The sequence below is a fragment of the Cavia porcellus genome, unplaced genomic scaffold (genome assembly GCF_034190915.1).
Source record: "Cavia porcellus strain 051 isolate PalLab524CR breed Dunkin Hartley unplaced genomic scaffold, mCavPor4.1 scaffold_1, whole genome shotgun sequence".
Taxonomy (NCBI): domain Eukaryota; kingdom Metazoa; phylum Chordata; class Mammalia; order Rodentia; family Caviidae; genus Cavia; species Cavia porcellus.
The window spans coordinates 81,386,583-81,403,733 of record NW_026947484.1 but is presented as its reverse complement, the minus strand read 5'-3'; the positions used below and the strand labels follow the sequence as shown (position 1 = coordinate 81,403,733).

At 37.8% G+C, this 17,151-nt stretch overlaps 1 protein-coding gene across 3 annotated transcripts in view; it reads right to left on the bottom strand.

Annotated features, from left to right (window-relative positions):
- The window catches only part of Ric1 (RIC1 homolog, RAB6A GEF complex partner 1), a 166,025-nt gene that overhangs the window by 88,180 nt on the left and 60,694 nt on the right, over positions 1 to 17,151 (bottom strand). For all 3 annotated transcript variants that reach the window (XM_063250756.1, XM_003472180.5, XM_063250760.1), the window contains exon 3: positions 11,616 to 11,695. In XM_063250756.1, coding sequence (XP_063106826.1) covers positions 11,616 to 11,695 — 80 coding nt within the window. The remainder of the gene's footprint in view (positions 1 to 11,615; positions 11,696 to 17,151) is intronic.

The following is a 17,151-nucleotide window of genomic DNA, read 5'->3' as shown; positions in this document are numbered from 1 at the left end:
TAAAAACTTCCAAAATTTCATTTTATAGAATGATTGACATAGGCTATTAAAACTCATTTTATAAAGTAGAATGTGTCTAGAAGTTTAAGCTGCTTTAGTACTTGATTTTACAATGTCTATAAGATGTTTTATAAAATACACTATCTTATTTACTTTTCTTATTGCTAAGACAAAATATTCAACAGCCCCAGGTAAAGGAGGAAAAGTTTATTTAGCTTGTAGTTTTCTGAGGTTTCAGTCCATAATCAGCTGGCTCCAAAGCAGAGGAACAACAGTTCATGGGGGGAAAAAAAACAGAAAAGGCAACAAGGGAGAGAAACACAAGCCTCTTTCTGTCCCATATATTGTATCTAGTCTTCTGGGATTAGGGCAGTGCTAATCCAATCAGTGGACCAATATAGCAATCACCCACCCAGCACCTTTAATGCCAGTATTGCACTACAAATCAATCACACACTGTAGATTCAGCCACCTCCAAAGAAGGTGGAGCATGAAGTTTAGGGAAGACATCTAGACAAACTATAACAATATATAAATAAGCTTCAATGCTACATTTACCTTAAATTAACAACTATTAATACAAAATTAGTAAGTATTAAATAATACAAATTAGCAAATAATGGGAATATAAACAAGCAAGCTAGTCAGCAGTAAATTTATCACTAAGCAAAGAAGCATTTTTTTTACACTTCACATTTTCAAATATTACATAAATGAATACTCCACCAAAGTTCCCAAGAATAGTCATATTTATAACAGCGTACAGTTTGTGGGGGTTTTTTGGCACCAGGTTTCAAACTCAGGACATTGCACTTGCCAGGCAAGCACTGTGCAGCTGAGCTATATCCCCGACCAAACAGCATATACTTTGATACATTAATCAATTTTAGACTTCTTTTTGAACAAAAATATCTCTTTAAGGCAACTTAAGGATGGCTCATTCCACAAATCCACTTAAATTTGCACTAGAATTCCTTTTTTTTTTTTTTTTTTTGTACTGGGGATTGAACTCACAATCTCACACTTGCCAAGCAGGCACTTATGCCACTGAGCTAAATTCCCAGCTGAATGCCACTCTTTTCTGAACAAACACAAATTATGTTAAATATTCAATAAATGTATATTATGTTTAGCAATTCAAAAGGCATCCCAGAAATGACATCAGTTGTAATTTATTAAGAATATTCTATCCAGTAACACCTGTGATGTAATGTCGACACTGAGGAAACTGAGGCAAGAGGATCTATTCTCATTTTATAAAAAAAGAAAGTAACTCAAAAAGTATGGAAAATAATTTAAAAAGTAGTTTTTGCAATGTCCTTGCTAACAGAAGTGGAACCTGAACCAGAACGCTGGCTCTCTGATTCCAAATACCATCTACATTCTTTTCATCTCTCAGCTTGTACATATTAGGGAAGTGCTCTTACCATAAGCCACTTCCTAAGCCCCTGATGTGATTTTGAAGGAGTATTACCAGGTTACCAGGTAACTGGATACCAGGCAAAGGAGAGATAAGACAAAACATGACTAAATTCTCTTTATCTTGTATGAGTATCTCTCTGTATTTCTGAAGCACTTTATTTCATCTTACTGTTTTTGTTAGGGTCACACATGTTAATGAGGAAGCAGTATGAAGTATAAGAAACATTTAACAAAAAAACTAAGCTGGTTTAAGACTTTACTAATGAATTTTGTACAAATCAAAATTTCTGGCTTTCTATTCTAATGAATGATAGGCATTCATGTCATTGAAGGCCAGTAAAAAATAAAATGCTTCTATAAAATAGATCAATTTCTGGTCAAATTTATCATAGTCTTGAGTAACTTCCTATCAAACTGAAAACATAAAACCACATTACAGTGATACATCTGTTTGTAAACTTAATTTGGTCTACAATTTTGGAAAAGATGGCCACATTTGTGTTTGTGTGGGAAAGATGGCTATAATTGTGTTTGTCACCTAATGCAGAGTTTGCAAACAAAAACAAAATTGTGCCAAAAGCTTTATTTGCTAACCAAATTATCTGCAAACAAAAGTGTTTATGAGATGAGATACCACTGTATTCTGAAGTATTTCATAAAATTTATGGAGAAATCTTAAATGAAAAATAAGATTAATGTATGTTAGAGACACTTTGGAGGGCTACACAGGTGATACAGAAAACTCTAACTACATAATTAAATTCAACATGCATTTATTTAACAAATTCCTGTGCTGTTTCAAATACTGTAAGTGCTACAAAAGAGAATAATATGTCAGATAACCTGATGGGTGTGGGATTCGTGAGAATAGGAACTTCAAGGGTACAGTCAATTACAATATTATTCTTTACAACAAAATTTACCTAAGGCTTATTTTATGATAACCAGGATGAATCCAATTACTATTCAAGATTTCCAAACCTGAAGATGATTTTAGAATGTGCTAGTCCTGACCTGTGTGGAATTCTTGTAGTCTAGGTGAACTCTGGCATTAAGTGGTTTTGATTCTTTAATCACAGTTTCCGTAAGACTCAAAATGATTTCCCTTCCCCATACCTCACATTTTGTCATTTGCAAATTATTTGTTACGCAATTATTTCCTTTGGCATAAAAGGTCCCTGGGATTGAATCCAGAGTCTCAGACACGCTAATAAGCATATGCTCTACCACTGCACTATACTCCTGCCATTGTTTACTAAAATACCCATAACAATGAAAGTATCTCTACATGAAATAAAATAATGACACCTTGGATGTGATTACATATATAATACAAAAAGACTCAAAATTGTTCAAGTTGATGGATAAATAGGTAGTCATTTTATAATTCTACTAATCAAGTAACTGGTGTACCAAACTAGCTCTCTAGAAACGAACACACAAGCAAAACCTGGACAAAACGTATGAAGCAACTGTATACAGACATGAGAATAACAGGGGGCAAAGAACTATTACCAAAAAATCAAGAGTGTGGATATCAGAGAATCCAAGCATAGTATGATAGTCTCATCAAACTGAGGAGATAAAGATTAAAACAGAAGCAGCAATTTACGGAGAAGAGTACCAAAAAGCAAGAGCTCTAAAAATCTGTGTTCCCTCAAGTTTTACTGAATACTAAACATACAGCGACAATCCACAAAGCCAGACAAGTAATAACTACTAAGGTTTTAGACTACCAATGCACATGACTGAAAGACTTCTAAGGTTCTGGGTAGCAACAATGGAGAGACTGGTGAAGACTCACAGCATTCAGGAGTGACCTCAGAAGGGTTAAGCTAGCAAAAGTAAAGTTACATCCACCATAAACAAAACAATATAAATAAGCCTCAAAAGAATCAAGATCTCTAAGTAGATTAAAACAAATTTCATCTTTAAAGAGCAAACATAAAAAATCAGACTTCCAATAATACAATACAATGTCCCGTGTCTAATCTAAAATTACTAGACGTGTGATGCTACTCCTAGGTATTTATTTGTAATTCTACTCCAGTAATTCTACTCTTAGGTATTTGTTTACTCACAAGATATAGAACAAAGAGAAGGAAATGGAATCGGAAACTAAAATAGAAAACAAGGCTCACATGTCCGCTATTTGTATCCCTCTCATTTGATTTTAAATAAAAAGGTACTGAAGGATTACCAGTACAAAAATTTCACAATTCTATGGGAACAGCAGGTGGGATCGATTACCTGTTAGGTAAACACAAAGGACAGGAAAGTTGAGGGAAACAAGAGCTTTACAAAAGACAGCTGATGGTTGATCTGAGCTTGGAGTCTAAGTCAGCTTACTTACATTAAAAAAAAAAAGAAGATAATGGAAAGAAAGAATAGCATATAACCAAGGAACAAGAAGCATTAAATTATATAGAAATTGTGGATATAATGTATTCTACATTTAGGAAAAAATAAGCTCAAAATGCTGGTCCAAGAGCTTGGACTTTCATGGCATGCAACAAAAGTTCATGAGAAAAATCACATCTTTAGGTCTCAATTTTCAAGTCTGTTAAAGCAATAGTATTTTAGACTCGGTAGGGGGCAGTGAGTGAGGTTTAAACATGATGAATCTGAGGTTGCCTACTGTGACATCTAAAATGGATTGATTTATCTTGGAAAGTGAACCTTGAGCTCAAGAAAGAATCAGATCTAGACCTCATCTACACATATGGAAGAGTTTAAATCAGGAAGAATATGTACAACAGAACTCAGAACAAACCTTTGGGTATACTAAAACATTGCACAGGTTACTACTATATAGTAATTTAGGGTGCTGATTTAAAACTGCTGACAACTTTATTAAGTAGAAGACATTGGTTTCACATATCAGATGAGTAAATGAAACAAACAAACAAAAAAAGCAATATGACTAATCCTGAAAGTTAAGCAAAGACAGAAACTTTACACAGGGAAATGAAATAAAATAATTCATGGTTAAAGTATAAAAGATGGATTAAGAGGATGCAATAATCCAGGAGAAAAGTGGTAAAACCCAAACTGCAGTAGCATAGTTGGAGTTTAAGAAGAGGTAACAGAAATGAGGGATACACATAAGGCAGAATAAAATGGAATCACTACAAACTTTGGTGTGAATCAGCAGGATAAGTGAATAAACTCTCAAGTACACAGCAGCGCTATTTAGGGAGGAAGGGGTTGGCTCTATACTTTTCCAGGATTAGGTTACTTAAAAATCAGAATGTTTCATTTTTATATTTGATAAAAATGCATTCCTTGATACTAATTATAAATTCTTTGCTAGGGCCTAAAACTTATTCCTAATATTTTCTTATCAACTTTCTTACCTGCTAAATCTCACTAACACAGAATACTCTTCTGGGTTGATGCTTCAGTTTCTCATGGTCTGTGAGATCCTTCTGTATTTGTCATCTTCTCAATGAAGACCCTGAAAACTCTGACGTTCTGATCTTATTTCTTTACTCTGCTTTGTTTTTTGCATTAAATGTATACTCAACCTGAGTGTATCCATCACCCTCTACTAATGAATACAAACTTCTATAAATAGGGTTTTTAAACTATTTTCTGGTCCTATTTTTTATTGCTGCATCTGTAGCATTTACGGCAGTAAATGAGGCCTGTCAAAACTCAGTAATTTTTAAATGGGCAAGAGCAAAGTAATACTCAGAGAAGTTTTCTAAAAGTTATTATCTATATTGTCAGATGTTTTATAAAACAAAAAAAATACAAATGATAACACACTCACATGGTCTTTAGTCTATTAGTACCATTGTGCATGACTCTTTTAACAATTTTTCATTCTTTGTATTAGTACATCTTCTTTAACAATTTTTCATTCTTTGTATTAGTACATTTTCTTTGGAAATGTGGCTAATAGAGGTCTTTTTATTATAGAGACTCACACAATAATATTCTTACCAATCTAATTAATAGATGGCTCATGTAATTGTGATAAAATTAATGCAAAATATGCAAAATTCAGCAACTGTAGACAAAACATGCATATAATAAAATCAAAGCAGATGTGATGTTTCAAAAGGCTCACAGAGAATAAAAACTGTTAAGATTACTAATGTTATCACTAAGGGGGAAACCAGAGAAAATATACTCTAGAAAACCAAAGACTCAGAATTTGTTAGCCAAAAAATCAGTCATATACCACATGACATTTTGATTAAAGGTCAAGTCCATACATAATAGTGGTCCTATAAAATTATAGTGGAGCTAAAACATTCCTATTGTCTAAGGATGTTGGAACCTTCATACCATCACAGCAAAACACATTTATTACTCAGGTATTTGTGGTGATGCTAGAATAAACAAACCTACTGAGCTGCCAATTAGATAAAAGTCCATTTACAGTTTCAGTGTTTATTATCTGAAGATATCAACCCTCTATATAAGAATATATAAGAATAAGAATGTATATCTTAAAATTTATATAAGAATATAAATGCAGGTGAGGTGACACGGCACATGTCTTTAATTCCAGCATTCAGGAAGCTGAAGCAGGAGGATAACTGCAAATTCGAGTCCAGCTGGTTTACAAAGTAAATTCAAGGCCAGCCTGAACTACATAATGAAACGTCTCAAAAATACATATACACACACACACACATATATGCAAAAAATGCTACCTTTATCATTTTTAGATACGTTTCAATACACAAATACCATCATACAACTGCCTATAGTAATCTGTACAGGTATATGCTATACAGATTTGAAGCCTAGGTTGTAGCAGCTATATAGATACAATAGGCTATAACATCTAAGTCTGTATAAATAAACTATGATGTATGTTGAAGAAAACTTTCATGTCTCTAATTCAGAACTTTTCTCCCCTCAATTTGATGTAATCTAGTGAATGGTTTTTTTTACTTAACATCTTTTAAAACAGGATCTATATAGTTTGGGGTGGTTTTAAAGTCACTATGTAGCCCTGGCTGCCCTCAAACTTGCAGCAGATCCTCCTGCCTCAGTCTGAGTACTGGGATTAATGGTATGTGCCCCTATATCAGGCCAGGCCAATTTAGTGAATGCTTCATCTATAATGTACAATTCTCATACAAGGAAGTTAGACTTTTGTAACTAAACTGTGTCAAAATTAGATACCGTTAATTTCTATTCTTTTCTACATAGAACTAACTCATTAACAAGAACTTCTGGTAAGACGTTCCATAAGTTTGGTGTGGTGGTGTATACTTGTAATTCTAGCACCTGAAACGCAGAGGTAGGAGGACTGCCAGAAGTCTGAGGCCACCCTGGGCTATCTAGTGAGACCCTGTCTCAAAAAAAGAGAAAAGTTTCATAAATCTAAGAACATATGTTGAAGAAGAGAACAGTGAAGAGGACTTGAACTTTGATACCTATTGAAGTGATTTTTTTGTGTTCTGTTTTGCTTTTTTTAGACAGAGCCTTACTATGTAGTTTAGGCAGATACTGAACTCACTGTATACCCCAGACTGGCCTCAAACTTGCAATGATCTTTCTGCCTCAGCCTCCCAAGTGCTGGGATTAGAGGTCTGTGCCACCATTCCTGGCTTGGAGTAATTTTTTTCAGTGAAAATAACAATGTATCTTTAATATTTGATAAATAAATGCACCAAATTTTATTACAACTACTATTTTTTGGTGGTGCTGGATATCAAACACAGGGCTTCCACATGCTAGAGAAGCATTCTACTAATGAGCCATAACCCCATCCAATTAACTTTTCAAAAACTGAGAACCTTGCCATATGTGGTGGCACATGCTTATAAATCCAGCTCTTGATAGGCTAAGGCAGAAGGAGCATGAGAGGTCATTCTGGACTACATGGGGAGTTTGGAGCCAGCCTTGGCCACATAGTAAGAACTAGTCTCAAAAAACAAAATGAAATTCAACCACAACAAAAAATTAATAACCTTAGCTTTGGTAAAGCTGGTCTCTTAACAAAAAATGTTAATGGTAATGATAGAAAGAAAGAAGATGGGGGCCTCTGTTCTCAACATTATGACGAACTTGTTGAAAGTATTTACATTGTGATGAAATTAAGTATGATCCCAAATGTGGTGGTGAATGCCTATAATTACAGCACTCGGGAAGTTAAGGCAAAAATGCTGAGTTTGAGGCCAGTCTGGACCACATACTAAGACCCTTTCTCAAAAAAACTAAAAGGAAGAACAGAAGAAATCAAGTACGATTAGCAATTTCAAGACCTACTAAACTCATATTTAAACACACAGATGAACAATTCCAATGTTGAACACAAATTATATCTGACTTATCCCTGACAGTTTCTTTCACTAATTTCACTGTAAATTCTAAAACATAAAAACTAAGATGACGGGGCTGGGGATTTAGCTCAGTGGCATAAGCGCCTGCCTTGTAAGCAGGCAGTCATGAGTTCGATCACTGGTACCGATAAAAACGAAAAAGACAAAAAAACCCAAAAAAACAAACAAAAAAAAAAACTAAGATGACTAGGGATTCAGCTCGGTAGGTTAAGTGCTTGTTTAGTAAGTGCAAGGTCATAAGTTTGACCCCCGGTAAAAAAAACCAAACAAACAACAAAAACAAAACTAAAATGACCTTCAACCATCCTGCACACTGATCTACATATCACTAATGAGGACACATTTTGATATAGAATGGACTTTTTAAAAAGATCATTTAATAAAAATTAAGTGGTCTTTGAGGTAGGAAAAAGTAATTTAAATTAGACTTTTAGCACTGTTGAAGACTGTGTCTACAAGAAGGATGCTAGAAACACTAAGTGAAAACTGAAAGATTATGGCAACATCTTTCCTGTTTCCTGTTTTCTCGGGTAGTGGAAAATGAAGTATGATATGTAGTATGAGGTTACAAAAATGCTATCACATAACACAGGAAAGCTGCAATATTCTAGAAAAACTCATGTGAACTCTTAGAGAAGACAAACAGACCATAATATTTTTATAACTGAGGAAAGAACAGAAGACTTAACTATGTTATTTCTGTTCAGAATATTAAAAACCACTCCAGATTATTTTTCCTTTTTCCTATTCCACGTTCCCCAAATAAATTCCACAGTAGAAGATGGATAGATGTGGTACAAACAGGACTGAAGCAGTATAGTATTAGTGGTTAAAACACAGACTTTGGAAATGTAACACTGATCTCTGAATCTGGCTGTACCACTCATTTGCACATAACTGGGTGAGAGTTACTTTGCCTCTATGTACAGTAATTTGAATAATGATTGTCTCTAATTACCTCACTAGAATTAACTGAAAATTAACAAGTGTTTAGAGCAATGTCTTTAAACTATGTAAGTGTCTACAATCGCAAAAATAACATTATCACTGTCAAAAACAAAAAATTTTCTTTTACTTTGCTCAAATGGACATATGACCATTTTTTCAGATTTTAAAAATAGAAACTCCAAAATTAAAAGTCTTTTTACTTCCAATTTACAAATGAGTTCTGCAGAAAAAGAAACTTGCTAACCTAAGTAACTCAATTAGAAAGTAGTCCAATATACAACTATGCAATAATCTGACTATAGTCTAGACTTCATGCATAGATTTCTATTTTATTCAGTAGTTACTGAAGTTATATTCTAGCAAAAAAGTACATTATCAGATAAATAAAATTTTATGTATATATACATATTTTTAATCACTTAACATTTTAGAAATGAAGTAAAAATTTGATGAAGGAAAATGAAGCAGTTTACAGCAGTAGTGAGTAACTTGAAAGAAGTCATATAGCTGCAAAGTGGCAAAACTGAATCTAATTTTAGGTCTATCTGATAACAAAGACTAGCTTTTAACCCCAATTCACATTGCTCTAAAATAATGGACATTTTATTTGAACGAGGTATTCAAAACTGTTTTAATTCAATTGTCTACGCAACATCTATAGTACAAAGATGATAAAGATAGTTAAGTGGCATCTCATGTAGTCTTTTTTTGGGGGGGAGGGGGATTTCTAGTAATTGAATTCTTGGCCTCTCACTTACCAGGTAGGCACTTGTGCTGCTAAACTATACCCCTGACCATCATGTAGTTTTAAAACAAGAAAATTTTATCTGGGTCAGATACAGTGGGTCTCAACCATACTATAATGAAATATGAAAATATATATATTCATATTAGTGAGCTGAATTAATAAAATAGCATTTTCTCTATCTCAAGAGAAATTATTTCTCTAGCCTGAAAATTAAATTCAGTTACTTTGCTATTTATTTATAAATAAGATCATGCTGTAAGCACTAAAGGAATTAGATATAATAAATAGTTAGAACCCACAAGTAAATAAAATTTTAGGCATTGATAACAATAATTCTATAAAACCTTCACAAATTTAAAACTTAGAATGAGAAAATAAGCTTTATGTTACACACAAACACAATTTAAAATTTCTTAAAAAACCATAATGTTTATATCCTTTTAGGCAGCATATCTGTGTCAAAAAAATTTCTACACTAAAGGTTTTACATTGAAAATAACTTGATAAATCAACCTCATCATTCAAATTTTTGATGCTTTACAAAAGACAGCCAAAATTCAACTAAAGACTCAGCATTATATATATGAGCATACATGCATACGTATACACACACACACACATTTTTAACAAACAAGTGGTTATAACAGTTGGCAAGTCTGGACAGTTTCTTAGAATCTATAATAAAATGATCTGACCTATATTCTACATGATGTAGAGTAGCCTTTCTCAAAGTATATTCTCAAGAATATAAACAAATGTTACGTACACAATTTTCATAGTGTCATTTTTTGGGAAATCATCAGTTTGTTTTTGCCCTGAATTTTTCAAACCCACTGATTTTAACTACATTAAATATAATTTCCTGGGATTTTTCTGCTTACGTTGGTCTAATTATTTTTTGCAGTGTGGGGTATGAATCCAGCACTTTCTAGCCATTGTAATTCTTTAATTTGAGATAGGGTCTCACTAAGTTGCTGTTATACATGTTAGGCCTACATTTGTGATTCTCCTACTGGTAACTACTACAGTGCTGGGATTACAGGTGGACACTACCATCCTTGGATATAACTTCTGTATTTTAATATTTTAGAAAATTTGTGTGTAGCTACTATCAGAAGTATGCAATACAAGATTCACTATATATTTACTCACCGAGGACTAATTTTAAAATACACAAATATTTCATTTACTGAAATGTGAGTTTAAAAAACTGAATTCAGTATTTTATTGGGATACTTCTGCAACTGATCAGTTTCTCTTGTTTTTAATCACTGCATTTCCTCTTACAAAACTGATTTTATCTATTTATCCATTACATTCTGTAAGTAGTAGCAATTTATGTAAAAACAATAAGCTTTGGCCCTACTTTCTACAAAGATTTTTTTCTATGCTTGCTGCTTGTTTCATTAATGTTCTTTCTTTTTGTTAATGTTCAGAAGTTTAATTTCAAATAACAATTTTTCTTATTAATTTCTTATGTATTTATTATATGCTGAATTTCTTCTACTATCTAGAAATGTGACAATCATATTATATCTAGTTTTGATTTGTTCTGTTTTGAGACAGAGGTCTTACTATGTAGTCCAGGCTGGCCTTGAACTCACTATGTAGCCTAGGTTAGCCTTCTTATACTTCCACTGGTCCTCCTGCCTCAGCCTCCCTAATGCTGAGATAATAAGCATGTGTCACCACACATGGCTTATATCTGTTTTATAGCATACTTTTATTTAAAAAACAAAAAATTAAATGCTTTAAAATGCTTTTGTATTCCTTTATTTTGGAAGTAACATGCTATGGAGAAAATGTGAAATATACAAAGCTACAAAGTTTAAAAAGCAGAAGCTCATGTTCCTCCAAATTTTAAAAAAGTAGTAACAACTGTCTCAGGTATTGCTTTCTATGCATATACAAAAACAGTTGAAACTTACTAACATTTCACCAATTTTCATCATCTCTTAGCTTTTCCCTAATGAAGACCAGTGATCAATCTAAGCCAATTACAGAACCCATTTTATCTAAGCCAATTACAGAACCCATTTTTCAAGAAATTAAAGACCAGGTAATTTATGAAACACTATTTTTGAAACGCTGGCTTATTTTAATAACTTCAGACAACTCAAAATAGCAATATTGCTCTCAATATCAAGGATACAAATCAAATATTACAAACATAAAAGCTAGTAACTTACTTGGGATACACTGGTTCATAAAGGTACTTGTCCCCTCTTGAAGATGTAATATGAAAAAACAAGATGTAGCCATTTGCCGTCTGAAAAAGAAATTTTACCAATCATGAATTAAAGATTAAGGCTTTGACTCTCATCTTAAATTTTAACTTTATAAGTTCTCACTTTGAGAATAAACTCACTCTTAAGAAACTTCCTTTGAAAATGTTCAAATGGGAAGGGAAGCAAGAGTGGTGGGTAGGGAAGGAAAGGAAAAAAAATAGTAGAAGGAAAGAAATATAGAAAAAGATTTGGCAAATGAGGAAAGTAGGGTTGAAAGGAGAGGAAGGGAATGGGAAAGAAAAAAAAAAAGAACCAAGATATGCTATGTATGAATTTCCTATAATGAATGTGATCATTACATTTATCAAAAGTATACCAATAAAATTCATTTTAAAAAAAGAAACTTTCTTTAAAAGCCTAATTATACAAAGAAAACTTCCTTTGCTTTAATATAACCCATTGTGGAAAGAAAAGTTTTTATAAATTTGAAAATATTTCCTAAAGGGTCAATGAAATACTTCATAAACTATTATAATTTCAAATAATTACATTATTCGATTATAGATGAACAATTACTTTGCAAAAATACATGTAATGTTACAAATACTACAATATGGCAGATAATTATTCCAAAATGTAAAACAATAACACTACCAAATAGCAACAGTGTGTAAAAATGCTTGATTATCCTCAAACTTCAAAGTAGCATATATACACTTCAAAATTAGTCTCTTGCACTGACTTATTTTAAAATACACCCTTTTGTCTTATTTTTCTCTCATTGCTGAGACAAAACACCCAGTACCCAAAAGTAAGGAAGGAAAGGTAGCTCATAGTTTTTAAGAGATTTAAATCTATAGTCAGTTGGCTCCAAAGCAGGGGGGCATGGCAAATGGGCAACAGTTGAAGGAGGCAGAAAACAACAAAAGCAACAACAGCAAAAAGGGAAACAAGCCTCTTTTTTCCTCTTACATTGTACACAGGTTACACTCCCTCAGGTGGGTATAGCACTCATATCATCTCTGTGCCCTCCTCTTGTACAGGGTCAGGATGTTTATAAAGTCCCCTGTTGAGTCACTCAGTAAAGCTTCTCAACTTAAATTGACATAAGAAACAGTAACCTAGAGCACCAAGCCACCCTCTACACCCTAGTGCAGAATAAAACTGCTGAATTCCTTTGTTAAGTTTTTAGATTTCTTAAATGGACACAATGTACCAATCATTATAATCACCCCTCATCAACTTGGCAACCAGATACATTTTTCTAAACCAGTTTTTAAGATACAACTTGATTGTTAAAACCCAGGTTTAACAATCTTTAAGAACAAGTAATAAGTCTATCAACACCAGATTATATTAGCATCATAACATTCTGTTGGGAGCCGCAGCCCCGAGCCCGGTCGCCTCACTTGGCGGACGTGAGGCCTGTAGTAAAGAGTAAAGCCTGAGGTAGATTACCCCTCCCATCGAGCACGTTAGTTTCCTGCTTACCGCGTAAGCAACCCGCTCAACAATATAGTCTGCCTGGCAACTGATGATGTTAGCCAATCAGCTTGCCTTGCTTACTTTAACATGATTGGACACTGTATCCGTATATATACTGGTGCCACCCCTGGGGGGGAAGAAGAAGCCCGGAAGTAGAAGCCCAGAAGGAGCCGCGGGGAGCGGACCAAAGGAGGCTTCGGCTGGGAGCGATCCCAGGGCAGGCTGTACGGAGAAGGAAAATAAAAGAAAAGGTTGTCCACTGCCAGGCTTTGTCGTGTGTCCTTCCTGCCGGCCGGGAGCGGACATCGACATTTGGAGGCCCGCACGGGGACTGATCACCCCCGAGACGTGACAGCGGACAACGCTCCAGTACAGAGCTGCGAGACAGGTGAGTTGGGGATAAGCCTGGGCTCTGGGTGGTGCGCACCTACAGGGCTTTTAGACTCCCCTCAGGCTCACGCGTAAGTGGCGGATTCCTTGGGCCTCACGCGGTGAGTAACATATTAAAAGATGGGAAACATGCTAGGTAGCAACACTAAGAGCGAGGGTGGTTGTGGAGAAAGCTCTCAAGAGCTTACAAAAGTACGCAGGGTATTTGAGCAGGCCCAGTCAGGGAGCTCCCGAGAGGGGCCCGTCAAGGGGAACAAAGATGCTAAGAAGAAGGACGGGGCTCTAGCCTCGGAGTCGTCTGACTCCGAGGACGAGGGAAGGTTGAATGGTGAGGAGGCCAAAGAGACCAGCTGTCAGGGGCCTAAGTCGCTTGATGGGGAGACGCAAGGCTCTTTCGCTGTGTTGCGCCGCGAATTGCGCTCCGCTCAGCTAGGCTTACGAAAAAGCAGAGAGCATCTGAGCGCCCCCTGGCAGGGGAGGGAGACAGAACCTTCTGCTCCGCCCTGGAACTTGTTCCCGGAGGCGATCCCTCGCCGCGAGGCGGCCGCCTGGGAGCTCCCTTCCCCTTCGCCAGAACAGGAAGTGATGCACGGGCCCCCATTTTCCGCCCAATCATGGCCGCCGTCTTATGCTCCGCCGCCGGCGGGTCAGTATTTTTACAGGCGGCTTTGGCAGGGGGGACGTTTGTTTCATGAGGTACATCCACCACCTGGGATAGATAGTGGCCCCTACGGGATATTTCCTGTACAAGTAGCTATGGGCCAGGGACGTAATGCATGGGAGCCTTTTGAGATAAAGCAGATTAGAGAACTTAAAAATGCAGTTACAACCTTTGGGCCGACTGCGCCTTACACCATTGCCATGCTGGAGAACCTGTCTTCTGGGCCCCTCATCCCCGCGGACTGGATTCAGCTGGCAAAGGCGTGTCTGCCCTCGGGTAGTTACCTGGATTGGCGAGCCTGGTACGCAGAGTTCTCTGCAGAGCAGACTGAGAGAAACGCCAGTCGGGGAAACCGGGGGTGGAACAAGGAAATGCTTATGGGAGAAGGTCGGCACGCTGATGATCAGACTCAGTTCCCCGGCGCTGTCTATGAACAAATCAACGCCATAGGGCTCCGCGCCTGGAAGCAGGTAAGTGGTGCCGGAACAGCCTCCTTGTGTCTTTCAAAAATAATTCAGGGTACCACAGAGCCATTTGTTGACTTTGTGGCCCGAATGCAAGATGCTGCCGATAAGATATTTTCTGATCCGGGAGTGGCTCGACCGCTGGTAAGGCAGCTGATTTTCGAGCAATGTACAAAGGAGTGCAAGGCAGCGATAGCTCCTCATAAGAACAAGGACCTCAACGCCTGGATTAGGATATGTAGAGAGATAGGGGGGCCGCTCTCCAACTCGGGAGTGGCTGCTCTCCTGGCCGCGGCTGTACAGCAGAGGGGACCTCGCGGGTTAGAAGGGGAATGTAAGGCTAAAGGGTGTTTTGCCTGCGGGGAGCCAGGACACATTAAACGTCATTGCCCAAACAATGCAGATGCTAGGCCTCGCCCTAGGAATGAAGAACCATATGTTTGTGGGCGATGCAAGAGGGGATCACACAAAGCTGAGGAGTGTAGGTCGGTCTTTGATGCTCAGGGCAACCGTATTTGTGGACGAGATGCTAGAGGGCCAAAAAACGGCCAGAGGGGGCCCCCTTCACAGGCGGGCCCCCGCCCCAGAGACAGGACAGCTCAGGATGGCAGCCTTCAACAAGGGCCACCCCTGGGTCAGCAGGTGTGGACCTCAGTGTCGCCTCCAGACTTATACAGAAGGTCACCATTAGGACGGATGGCGTTAGGACCCTAAATGACATGCAAAAGCTATTGGGAGACATTAATTGGATTAGGCCATATTTACATATACCAAATTCAGATCTCAAACCCCTGTTCGACCTTCTAAAGGGAGACCCAGATATAGCCTCCCACAGGAGGCTCACTCCTGAGGCAAGAGCTGCCTTACAGAGAGTGGAAAAAGCCTTAGGTGGGGCTACCTTACACAGAATTGAACCAGGGCGACCCTTTGATGTCTGTTTGCTACAGACTAGTCTACAGCCCACAGCGGTGATTTGGCAGAAAGGACCATTACTGTGGATACACCCTAAGGTCTCACCTGCAAAAGTCATAGAGCATTACCCGGAGGCAGTCGCTTCATTGGCCCTTGAAGCGCATGATAGAGCTGTCCAACATTTTGGCTCAGGACCACAAGCCATCTGAGTACCCTATACCGCCAGCCAGATCAAGACCCTGGCTGCCTGCATAGATACATGGGCCATTCTGAGATGTGTTTTCCATGGGGATATAAACAATCAATACCCTAAAGACCCTATCTTGTCATTTGTTACTCAGCACCCTGTAATTTTTCCAAAGGTTACTGCCTCTGAGCCATTAGTCCCAGCAACTACAATATATACAGATGGCTCCAAGACGGGGATAGGCGCCTATGTGATCCTAGGCAAGCCCCCGGTTACCATACAATTTAAACCTGATCAGCTTCAGGTGATAAAACTGCAGATCGTTAAAACGATTCTTGAACGGTTCTCAGAAGCCATTAATATTGTCTCCGATTCTAGGTATGTGGTCAATGCTATGCAAGTGCTTGAGACTGCCGGTTTAATTAGATCCACTTCCACAGTGGCTGGGCTGTTCCTGTCTATCCAGACATTGCTTCAGAACAGACACCATAAGGTCTTCACCACCCACATAAGAGCACATACATCCCTGCCGGGGCCCATGGCACAGGGGAATGCGGCTGCTGATACTGCCACTCGCCCGTTATGGATTTTTACCTTACTAACACCAATCGAGCGAGCCCGTGCCTTCCATGATAAGTTTCATGTCAATGCCAGGACACTAGCAAACCATTTCCATGTTTCCAGAGCAGATGCACGAGATATCGTGCGACTATGTGACTCCTGTGCCACATACAAACCTGCCATACCGATGGGAGTAAACCCTCGAGGTTTGATCCCTGGTGATGTTTGGCAGATGGACATCACACATATACAGGAGTTTGGGACTCTTAAATATGTTCATGTTTCCACAGACACCTGTTCTCACGTCATATTCGCAACAGCAGAAACAGGTGAAAAAGTGTCTAATGTGATCAATCATTGCCTGGCGGCTTGGGCCGCATGGGGCAAACCAAAAATATTAAAAACTGATAATGGACCAGCCTATATAGGCAAAGCCTTCAATGAGTTCTGCAAAATGATGGAGGTTCAATTAAAACATGGTATCCCATACAATCCCCAAGGTCAAGGAATCATTGAGAGGGCTCATAGAAGCCTCAAAGAAATTTTACAAAAACAAAAAGGGGGAGTAGGCCAAGGCCTGGCCCCAAAGGCACGATTTTCCATGGCACTATTCACACACAATTTTTTAAATTTAAATAATGATAATTGCTCCCCAGCCGTGGAGCACTGCAACCCTTCCCCCAACCATAAAGGGTGGGTGAAGTGGAAAGATGTCCTGACAGGACAATGGATGGGCCCGGATCCAGTGGTCAGCTGGAACCGAGGCGCGGTTTGTGTTTTCCCACAGGAATCGGGACGAGAACCACTGTGGGTACCGGAGAGACTGACACGGGCGAC